Source organism: Pecten maximus, chromosome 7 (assembly GCF_902652985.1).
Source record: "Pecten maximus chromosome 7, xPecMax1.1, whole genome shotgun sequence".
Classification (NCBI taxonomy): domain Eukaryota; kingdom Metazoa; phylum Mollusca; class Bivalvia; order Pectinida; family Pectinidae; genus Pecten; species Pecten maximus.
The window spans coordinates 21,553,098-21,565,426 of record NC_047021.1 but is presented as its reverse complement, the minus strand read 5'-3'; the positions used below and the strand labels follow the sequence as shown (position 1 = coordinate 21,565,426).

General features: G+C 35.7%; 1 protein-coding gene across 1 annotated transcript; it reads left to right on the top strand.

The window, feature by feature from the left end:
• The first annotated feature begins 908 nt into the window (after positions 1-908).
• LOC117331775 lies at positions 909-5,880 on the top strand. Its single transcript, XM_033890653.1, has 2 exons — positions 909-1,172; positions 5,031-5,880. The coding sequence occupies exons 1-2, from the start codon at positions 1,097-1,099 to the stop codon at positions 5,543-5,545; spliced, it is 591 nt and encodes a 196-aa protein (XP_033746544.1). The 5' UTR covers positions 909-1,096; the 3' UTR covers positions 5,546-5,880.
• Positions 5,881-12,329: the final 6,449 nt, after the last annotated feature.

The following is a 12,329-nucleotide window of genomic DNA, read 5'->3' as shown; positions in this document are numbered from 1 at the left end:
AATGTGGAAATGGCATATTTTTATAACAAATGATGTAGACAATATAAACTTAATTATAAACAATGTTTATTTGATATTGTAGTTCCGGTTTGTGTTGTATTAATACGCTGATAAGTGTAGCGCGTGATGGATGGCATTTAAACGTAAATCAATACCAGAGCTCTCAAACAGACTATAGAGTCACAATGCCAGACAAATGTAAATATACTGAAATGATGGGATATCCGTCAATCTCCTTTATAGTGTCATCATACTGAAATGATGAAGTCTCAATCGGATTCCTTTGTAATGTTGTCACATTGAAATTGTGGGATTTCCGTCGGACTCATCTAAATAGTCATCATGCTGAAATGATGGGATCTCCGCCTATCTCCATTATAGGGCCACCATACTGAAATGATTGGGACTAACGACTCCTTCACAGTGTCATCACATCGAAATAAAAGCGTCTCCGTCGGACTCCTTTTTAGTTCCATTTCACTGAATTGATGGTGTCTGCATGGTCATTACACTGAATTAACACACATAGGTAATTAAAAAATAAAATTCAGTCTAAACAATCTCAAAGGATCGGAAGGGGTGTTGTATGACTACCAAGAGCCAAAGTTGCGACTAATGTACATGTACTTGTATTCAAATGGAGTACGTTTATCTGTTTTTAGAGTTCAAAGTCTTCACTATGAAATGGTATATTAGATGGGGCAAAAACAGGCATCCGCAAAATGTCACGCTTTTCACTGACAATAATTAGAAAGGCTCGTAAAAGGATCCTATTGTTGAAAACGAATTATTAATTATGAGCTAAATACTAAAAAAATACTGATTTAGTATTTTTAGACTGCACAGCCAATGCACAACAAGATACAATTTCTCCACTACTGGATAATTAATGTGAAGACATAAATATAATTTCAACCGGTTGACGGTAGGAATTAGGATGTAATTATTTTCTCTTCGGTATGAGGTACGCCAATAGGTGGCGTTACTGGTATTTGCACGTGCAAATTGGGTAAGGTATAGCCTATACGTGTCATTCAGGCGACACAGGTATACCAGATCACACGTAAATTTTATAGACGACTTTACATGTTCACTAATGGAGGGCAGCAGTTCGAATTCTGCCAGTAGCGTTACCTTAAATGATATATTCCAACAACTACAAAGCCAGAAAGGTGAAATTAAGGAATAGTTGGACAATAGGTTGTCTGAAATTCAGAACGGGAGAGACGTTTCTCAAGACATTAAAAAATTGAAGGAGGACAAAAGTATCACGTGGAAAAGTGAAGGGAATAAGCAACAGTATTGCTTTAATTCGGACCTTCTGGAGGAAGTTACGCAAGCGTTATGGGCTGTTGACAATAGCAAGTTTGAATATTGTTCTGAAATTCTGAGGCGAGTGTCGGAAAAGATTAATAAAAGGAACAAACTTATCAGAATAGCAGAAAGTTCTGAGGCAGGTTGGGGGACAGTCAAAGAATATATAGATAACCCTCTTGCTAGTGATTCAGATGACGACAAGAACATTTCTCGTGCTGAGAACAAAGCAGTGAAAAGGTTGAAAGACAAACAGAAAAAGAAGGATGTTTTTCTCAACATGCAGAGGTCCAGGTATGGGCATCAAGGTCCCAGTTTTGCGGCGGGGTCTTCAAGTCAGATTTCTACTGTGCGTCATTCTGACGGGAGTAATCTTTTTCGTGGCCAACGATGAAATCAGGGAGCATGTTACGCCTGTGGGGACTTCCGACACTTTCGGAAAGACTGCCCAATCATCAACAAGTCGGCCGGACAGTCCAGGACTGGGACATAGGGACATAGAGACCACAGAGGGTCAAGTCATTAAAGATAAGTATACAAATAATTTGTCAAGTAGTGATTGTACAGGAGTCTGTGATTCAGGAGATCTCACGAATGACTTTTTTGAATATGAGCAAGGACAGGCTGACATTTTAGTTAAAAGTAGATTAAAAAATAACATTGAATACTGGAAGACCATTGGTTGTTCAGAATTTGTTTTAGATGTGATTGATACTGGGAATAAAATTCCTTTTTATTCGGAACCAAACAAGGGAGAATTTAAAAATAACGTTTCGGCGTTGAAACATGCAGGGTTTGTGGAGAAGGCTATTTTTGATTTAGAAAAACGTAAATTGATAGAGAGATGTGAGGAATTGCCATATATCACAAATCCATTGACTGTATCGGTTCAGAGCAGCGGTAAAAAGCGTTTAATTTTAGATTTGAGAGAAGTCAACAAACATTTATGGAAACAATCTGTAAAATATGACGATTTACGCACGGCTTTGGTGTATATAGAAAAACAGGGTTGGTTAATTAAATTTGACATACATTCGGCGTATCATCACATAGATATATTTCCACCTCATACCAAATTCCTTGGTTTTTCTTGGACATTTGGTTCTAAGAAGGTATATTTCAAATTACCATTTGGTCTATCTACCGCTCCATATATTTTTACTAAAGTAACCAGAGCGCTCATTAAAAAATGGAGAGGTGAGGGTTTACAGATTTTGATGTATTTGGATGATGGATTGTGTCATAATACTGACAAGTTGAAGCTATTAGAACAGAGTTCTAAAGTGAAACGTGATATTATTGAGTCGGGTTTTGTGCCCAAAGTAGACAAGTCCATGTGGTATTCTGTCCAGTGTATGACTTTTCTCGGTGTAGATATCGATACTTTAGTGGGAATTTTATCTATACCGCAGAGACGAGTAGAGAAAGCACGTGTGTACGTTTTTGATATGTTGAATGTTATTCAGAGTGGCAGGTCAGTCCATGTTAAAACTTTAGCGAGTTTTGTTGGTCAAATTATGTCCATGAGTATAGTACTGGGTAATATTACTCAGCTGATGACAAAATGTATCAGTATGTATATCTTACAAGCCCAGTCGTGGAATGACAGATTTTTTGTGGATGAAAATGCTGTAGCTCAGATGCAATTCTGGGTTAATCATATCAACTGTATCAACTCTAGAGACATTCAGTATTGTCCACAGTGCAATAGAATAGTTTATTCGGATGCTAGTGGCATAGGGTACGTTGGATATTGTGTGGAGTCTCCAGTGGGCGTGGCACACGGAGTTTGGACTGAGAACGAGGCAGGTCAGAGTTCGACGTTTAGGGAATTGACAGCTGTATATCGAGTGTTATGTTCTCTTGTTAATGAATTGAGAGGAACTCGGGTTAAATGGTTTTCAGATAACCAGGGCGTGGTTTCAATTGTCCAGAAGGGGAGCATGGAATCATCTCTGCAAAATGTAGCACTTGATATTTTTAAGCTCATGCAAGAAAATCCTATTTCATTGGAAATGGAATGGATCCCCAGAGAGGAAAATGTGTGTGCTGATTTTATCAGTAAAATTGTCGATGTTGACGATTGGGGTGTGAGTGAAAGTATTTTCCAGTTTTTGGATGACCTTTGGGGTCCATTTGAGGTAGACTGGTTTGCCTCCTGGTACAACAGTAAGGTGTCTACATTTTATTCTAGGTATTGGAATCCAGGGTCCACTGGTATTGACGCCTTTTCGGCTAGTTGGTCCGGTTTGAATGGATGGTTTGTTCCTCCAGTGTATCTCATTTCGAGAGTTATCCGCTATATGCAAATGTGTAAAGCATATGTCACGCTTGTCATTCCTTTTTGGAAGTCTGGTAGGTTTTGGCCCTGTGTGTGTCCGGACGGACGGAGTTTTATAGTGGGGATTAGGGAATACAGATTCTTACAGACAGAGAAATGTTTTTATACCCCTTCCCGATCAGGAAAGGGTATATTCGGACATGTAGATTTGGCATTTCCTATGCTTGCATTACGTGTTGATTTCGATAATCAGGCACGTACACATATGTAAATAGGTTTATATGGACATTTTGTGTACAGTTTTTTTGTTTTGATTCATAGTATTTTCTTTGACATGATACCATTTTTGGTGAGAATCGTATTATAAGATTTATTTGATTAGCAGTTTATATTGTCGCAGTACCGGTGTTCGGTGTTATGACAGACAGTTATGATAATTGTATATATACCGGTTTTCGGTGTTATGACAGACAGTTATGATAATTGTATATATACCGGTGTTCGGTGTTATCACAGACAGTTATGATAACTGTATTATACATACCGTTTTGCGGTGTTACCGGTTTTCGGTGTTATTATACCGTTTTTCGGTGTCATGACAGACAGTTATGGTAATTGTATATCCTTATACTGGTTTTCGGTGTTTTGACAGACATACATGTACTGTATATATACCGACTTTCGGTTTTTAGTTTTTCGCATGATTGGTTTGATCGATTCTGTACCGTTTTTTCGGTGATAAGTTCATTCATTTTAACTGATCTTACGGTATTTACATGTATATACATTTTGAAGGTATTGTCAACACGTTTTTTCTTTAATTTTGGATATTATTCCTATCACAATACAATTTAAGTTTCGCTATTTGTGTACAAGTGTACAATATAATATATTTTCATGTTGAATACTTATTTTGGAATATTTTTGTTTGTTATTTTTACGTTTAGTGGCACATGCTTTGAAAGATGAATACGATATGGTTCCGGATCATCTAAAAGACTTTGCGTTGACGGTTCCACAATTACTACAGGGGTGTAAAGCAGGCAGTACAGTTAGGAAATACTGCCATGGTTTTTTTACGATGGAAAAAGTGGGCGTGTGAAAATGGTTTTGAGGAAGAGGATATTTTTCCGACTAAACCTTTCATCTTGTGTAAATATTTATCATATTTGGTTAAAAAGAACGGTAATGTTGGAAGTTTAACGGACGCTTTATACGGCATTAGATGGACACACAATATCGTGGATAAAACATCTCCCACTGATTCTTTACTTGTAAAACATGTTTTTGAGGGAGCTAAGCGATTATTGGCGAAACCTGTCAGGAAGAAGGAACCTATCACAGTTACTATTTTGAATAATGTATATGACAAGTTTTTTGATGGGAAAAATTTATATAATCAAAGAATTTTAACAATGTTTATTTGCATACTCAGGTTTTATGAGAAGTGCTGAAGTGTTAGCTGTACGGAGGTCGGATATCCAGATACGCACAACACATTTAGAAATTTTCGTGGAGCGGTCCAAAACAGACGTATACAGAGATGGTGCATGGATTCTCGTGAGCAGAACGGAGTCGCGTTTGTGCCCAGTGTGTAATTTTGAAATTTATTCAGAGTTGTCTGGGATTAGTGATGATTCCGAGGAGTTTGTTTTTCGTAATGTCACGAAACAGGGCGAGAAGTATGTTTTACGGAAGGCTAATAAGCCGATGTCCTATTCGCGATTTAGAGAGCATTTTAAAGAAGTGTTTTCTGATTTTGTGGCGGATATTAAATGTTATGGTTTACACAGTCTTCGTGCAGGTGGAGCTTCAGCTGCGGCCAATTGTGGTATTCCGGACAGGATGTTTAAACGTCATGGGAGATGGAAATCCGAAACCGCGAAAGATGGCTACATTAAAGACAATTTTGACGAACGTTTAAGTGTTTCTCAACATCTGAATTTATGATATTTTTATTAGAAATGTGACTATGTGCGTATCTTGGTTTAGATATATATATTCAAATTTATGAAATATTTTCCGGATTTTCCCCCGTTCTTTGAGTTCATCAGTTAGTCAGTGCCTATGTCGCTGGGAAATGCAACTTTTGTGTTTGTGTTCTTTATCCTATTGGATAGTTTAGAAGAGAATATAATTTCAACCGGTTAACGGTAGGAATTAGGATATTATTATTTTCTCTTCGGTATGAGGTACGCCAATAGGTGGCGTTACTGGTATTTGCACGTGCAAATTGGGTAAGGTATAGCCTATACGTGTCATTCAGGCGACACAGGTATACCAGATCACACGTTAATTCTAAAAAATTTTAAGGGTAATTTTCATATGGTGTATTATAATACAGTATAGGTTAGGTTAGGGTAGGAGTTGTGTGTGTGATATATGTTATTTTGTAATACATGTATTGTTATTTGACCATACATTAGTCAGTGCCTATGTCGCTGGGAAATACAACTTTTGTGTTTGTGTTCTTTATCCTATTGGATAGTTTAGAAGAGAAATTTCACCATCGTTACCTTTTGTGTCACGTATATATAACCGTTGCGTCCATAATAATATGGTGAGAATAGCGGTACGACTTATGATTAGTTATCTAATTCTTCAACGCGAAGAACATATTCATAGAATCATTCATTCACTACACAAAATATTCCTGAATCATTTTTATTTTTCAATTCTGTGGTTCAATTTTAGGAACATAAGTGTTTCAAACTTCTCGATGTTAGAGAGCTCAATGTTTACACTTTGCTTTAAAAGTATTGAGATATATACTTATACTTGACAGCCTACTAGAAGTCATGTATGCTAACTCTACCTACAGACATTTAATTCACCTACTGGTGACATGAAGACATGTTTGTTGTTTTCTGTCCAGGTTTGTGACTCTGAGGCCTGAGTATGAGCTCAGCCTGGTGGTCACTTTTAAATTAAACAGACACGGAGTTATACTAGGGGCATGCATGTATGGTGAGTAATTAGTATACCTCAATTCTTTATCATCGTTATACATATATTTCGTACCATGCTTTTAATATGCAATTCTTGGTAGAAGTTAATTTACACCAGTTTTTAAGTGTTTTCAATTTACGAGAGAGGACTATTGGAAACCTTCCCAATTCAAAGTATACCGTAGCATTTGGTATCGACCGTATAACCACAAGAATATTTTTACAAAAATCTATTTTTTTCTCAATATCGGGGGCTGTATGGAAACTCCATACTTCACTACTATACCCCGACACACTTCCTACATATGTGTCGAACAGATTTAGTAATGTGGAGACATTTAAAAATATGGGAACACAAATCTTTTCTTAATGCAAACAATGCTTTCCTGCATTGTGAAGCTAATTGTTTTTGCGATGGATTAAAAGTACCGTTATACAAACCAAGAAAGCAAAAACTATCTACTTTTTCAAGACAATGTACCATTAGAATAATATTTTTCATTTTGTGATTATCTGCCTGACTTTCGGTAAACCACAACTTTAGTTTAGCAACATTGACCATTAGGGACCACTTTTCTGTATAATCTTTAAGTTTGCCAAGCATCGACTGTAAACCACTTATACTCTCATAAAACAGAACTATGTCATCAGCAAACATTAAGAAAAATAGGGACAATTCTTGCAAGTCAAGGGGCTGTACACCGGTGTAACGTTGAAAATGGACCCCCGTGGAAAATGGAACCCGGTTTCATTTTCAACGTTGAAAATGGAACCGGGACGCCATGGAAAACTGACTCTCCTGTTGAAAACTGACCCCATCAGGTCTCTCTTTTCCACGTGTAGCCTGTTGAAAACGGAACCCGTTGAAATGTTGCTCTGAATAACAGCACTGTTATAAGATACAAGTCTGTATACAATTTAACAAGCATAAATATTTATCGATATTGATTAACAATTCGATCTTTGGTGACCCATATAATGACCTTTGGTATATCTATAATGTAAACGATATTGATCAACATTGATAAACAATTTGACCTTTGACCTTTGGTGACACATATTATGACCTTTGGTATATCTTCAAGCTGTAATATGATATAATGTAAAATGTATGCGATATTGATCGACATTGATTGACAATTTGACCTGTGACCTTTGGTGACCCATATAATGACCTTTGCTATATCTTCAAACTGTAGTATGATATACATGTAAAATTTATACGATATTGATCGACATTGATTGACAATTTGACCTGTGACCTTTGGTGACCTATATAATGACCTTTGGTATATCTTCAAACTGTAGTATGATATACATGTAAAATTTATACGATATTGATCGACATTGATTGATAATTTGACCTTTGACCTTTGGTGACCCATATAATGACCTTTGGTATATCTTCAAACTGTAATATGATATACATGTAAAATGTATACAATATTGGTCGACATTGATTGACAATTTGACCTTTGACCTTTGGTGACCCATATAATGACCTTTTAAATAACGTGTCACTGTTATCAGATATACATATGTCATGTGCACGATATTGATCGACATTGATTGACAATTTGACCTTTGACCTTTGGTGACCCATATAATAACCTTTTGAATAACTTGTCACTGTTATCAGATATAGATATGTCATGTGCACGATATTGATCGACATTGGTTGATAATTTGACCCCACGTCATACTGACCCACATTCATATCATTTGCTGAAAATGACACCGGTTCCATATTCAACGTTGAAAATGGATCCCACAACATACTGACCCATTTCCATATTATATGTTTAAAATGGCACCGGTTCCATATTCAAATGTTACAGTGGATCTCGGTTTATGCAAAAAAAAAAATAATAACAAAAAAGCAAGAAAAAACGAACGCTTAATAGGACAAATTGTTGATCCATGTCGATGAATATCATATATATGATTATCTTATTATTGTTTAAATTAATACGAAATGTCATTATATGGGTCAAACAATGTCAAAGGTAAATATCGATCAATATCGTATACATTTTATATGCATACCTTATTACAGTTTGAAGATAAACCTAAGGTTATTATATGGGTTACCAAAGGTCACAGATCACATCGTCAATCAATGTCGATCAATATCTTGTATATGATACATATATGCATAACTTATATAAGTCATAATTCATACCAAGGATCATTATACGGTCACCAAAGGTCACATGTCAAATTGTTAATCAATGTCGATCAATATCGTGTACTTGTTACATGAATATCTTATCATAGTGATAAATTTTACCAAAGGTCATTATATATGTCACCAAAGGTCGAAGGTAAAATATTTTATCAATGTTGATCAATATCGTATGTGTTTTATATGCATGTCATATTTCAGTTTGAAGATATACCAAATGTCATTATATGGGTCACCAAGGGTCACAGGTCAAATTATCAACCAATGTCGATCAATATCGTGCACACGACATATGTATATCTGATAACAGTGATAAGTTATTCAAAGGGTCATTATATGGGTCACCAAAGGTCAAAGGTCAAATTGTCAATCAATGTCGATCAATATCGTGCACATGACATATGTATATCTGATAACAGTGACAAGTTATTCAAAAGGTCATTATATGGGTCACCAAAGGTCAAATTGTCAATCAATGTCGACCAATATTGTATACATTTTACATGTATATCATATTACAGTTTGAAGATATACCAAAGGTCATTATATGGGTCATCAAAGGTCAAAGGTCAAATTATCAATCAATGTCGATCAATATCGTATAAATTTTACATGTATATCATACTACAGTTTGAAGATATACCAAAGGTCATTACATAGGTCACCAAAGGTCACAGGTCAAATTGTTTATCAATGTTGATCAATATCGTTTACATTATAGATATACCAAAGGTCATTATATGGGTCACCAAAGATCGAATTGTTAATCAATATCGATAAATATTTATGCTTGTTAAATTGTATACAGACTTGTATCTTATAACAGTGCTGTTATTCAGAGCAACATATATGTGGCTCACTGTTCAACGGGTTCCGTTTTCAACAGGCTACACGTGGACAAGAGAGACCTAATGGGGTCAGTTTTCAACAGGAGAGTCAGTTTTCCATGGCGTCCCGGTTCCATTTTCAACGTTGAAAATAAAACCGGGTTCCATTTTCCACGGGGGTCCATTTTCAACGTTACACCGGTGTACAGCCCCTTGACTTGCAAGAATTGTCCCTATTTTTCTTAATGTTTGCTGATGACATAGTTCTGTTTTCTGAGAGTATAAGTGGTTTACAGTCGATGCTTGGCAAACTTTAAGATTATACAGAAAAGTGGTCCCCAATGGTCAATGTTGCTAAACTAAAGTTGTGGTTTACCGAAAGTCAGGCAGATAATCACAAAATGAAAAATATTATTCTAATGGTACATTGTCTTGAAAAAGTAGATAGTTTTTGCTTTCTTGGTTTGTATAACGGTACTTTTAATCCATCGCAAAAACAATTAGCTTCACAATGCAGGAAAGCATTGTTTGCATTAAAAAAAGATTTGTGTTCCCATATTTTTAAATGTCTCCACATTACTAAATCTGTTCGACACATATGTAGGAAGTGTGTCGGGGTATAGTAGTGAAGTATGGAGTTTCCATACAGCCCCCGATATTGAGAAAAAACGTTCTTGGAGTTAAACGATCGACACCAAATGCTATGGTATACTTTGAATTGGGAAGGTTTCCAATGGTCCTCTCTAGTAAATTGAAAACTCTTAAAAACTGGTGTATATTAACTTCTACCAAGAATTGCATATTAAAAGCATGGTACATGTATAACGATGATAAAGAATTGAGGTATACTAATTACTCACCATACATTCATGCCCCTAGTATAACTCCGTGTCTGTTTAATTTAAAAGTGACCACCAGGCTGAGCTCATACTCAGTCCTCAGAGTCACAAACCTGGACAGAAAACAACAAACCTGTCTTCATGTCACCAGTAGGCGAATTAAATGTCTGTAGGTAGAGTTAGCATACATGACTTCTAGTAGGCTGTCAAGTATACGTATATATCTCAATATTGTTAATTATCGGTCTTCAATAGCTGAAGCCAGTATTTAACGATATAATTTTTCCTCTGTATATAATAAATAAAAACAACCGAGTTCAAAATATACCATATAATTGTTGACAGTTTTTTCACACCCAAAATAGATTTTATCAACAACAGATGTAGCTTTTCATTTTTTGGCACGGTGTGAAAGCCCCAAACCTCACAACTATAATTCAAAATACACAATACGTAAGAATGAAACATTGAACGCTTGGTATTTTCATTCAATATGCATTTTTTAACGTTACGACTGAGCAGATAGTACGCCTTTCTGTTTTTTGTAGCTAATTACTTTGTGCTACTGTAAATTTTCCATTATGATTAAAAACCAAGTCTAGGTAACACAATTGGTCAACTACCTCTATAACCTTTCCATCCTATTTCTACTGTTCATTTGGTAGTAACCGCTTATTTTTCCTAAAAACTATTTTTGTTTTATCTACATTTACAGTCAAATTCCAACGGTCCGAATACACCTTTAGAGAGTCAAGTACATTTTGCAGGTCATCGATATCTTCAGAAAATAAAACAGTATCATCAGCATACATGATTAAAAACAAATTAAGAAGTTGAATTTGATAACTTTTACAATTTGTTTCAAACATCCCTGACTCCGTATCGTTGACAAATAAGGAGTACAAAATCGGTGACAAAGATTCACCCTGTAATAAACCGACCTGTAAGTCGAACATAGGAGATAATTTACCTCGTAGCTTAACACAAGACTTGACACTTTCATGAATAGATCAAATAACATTAAGTAAGCGCCTTCCTTACACCGGATTTGCACAATTTAAAACCATAAATAATCATGCGTTACACTATCAAAAGCTTTTCTTCTGTAGTCGACAAATACACAATATATTCTTTTGTTATTTTGTAAAGTCTTCGTCATTAAACTATTTAAAACAAAAATAGCGTCTCTGGTACCACTTCCAGGCTTAAAACCAAACTGGGCATCAGATACTACGATTTCATTTTTACTCCAACTAAGCAGACGCTTGTTCAGAAGGGAGGTAAACAACTTAGCTATATGGCTCATCTATGTAATTCCCCTGTAATTATTAACATCACTCTTAACACCTTTCTTATACGAAGGTGCAATAACACCTTCCAACAATGCTTTCGGGAAATATCCTACATGTATTATGGTGTTAAACAATTTTAACAAAACTGGTGTGAAAACGTCGAGGTATTCAATAAAATATTCACAAAGTAACCCGTCTATACCGGGTGACATACCCTTCGTTCTTTTCTGGCATTTGTCGCATAATCGCCATGTGTCACCGCACCAGCGGGCTTTAGACTCCCATAACATTTGACAGTAGTTTAAAGGTATGACTTTTGCCTGGACAGCAGATTTTGTTTGAATATTGTATCAACAATTACTGTCCTTTGTCTTTATCAGTATCTTAAAAGACTTATGAGGGATCTTCATATATGGTTATCCAATCATCTGGAATTCGGTGGATTTGTTATAATTTCCACGGACATAAATTAAATCTAACTCCGTGTCACTCATCCAAATCTACACCTAAAGCATTATGTGATTTGGCAATACTTTTCCTTTTCGTTGACTGATTTTGAAGTGATGATGCTTATACATTTAAACAAAAGAATGCATGTCGTTCACTTTCAATCAAACTTATATGAAAATAAATAAAACCGTTC

Coding starts and splice junctions, on each gene's coding strand:
- LOC117331775 (XM_033890653.1), top strand. CDS start 1,097: ATGGAGGGCAGCAGTTCGAATTCTGCCAGTAGCGTTACCTTAAATGAT. Junction 1,173..5,030: donor ACAACTACAAAGCCAGAAAG/GTGAAATTAAGG, acceptor TTGCATACTCAG/GTTTTATGAGAAGTGCTGAA.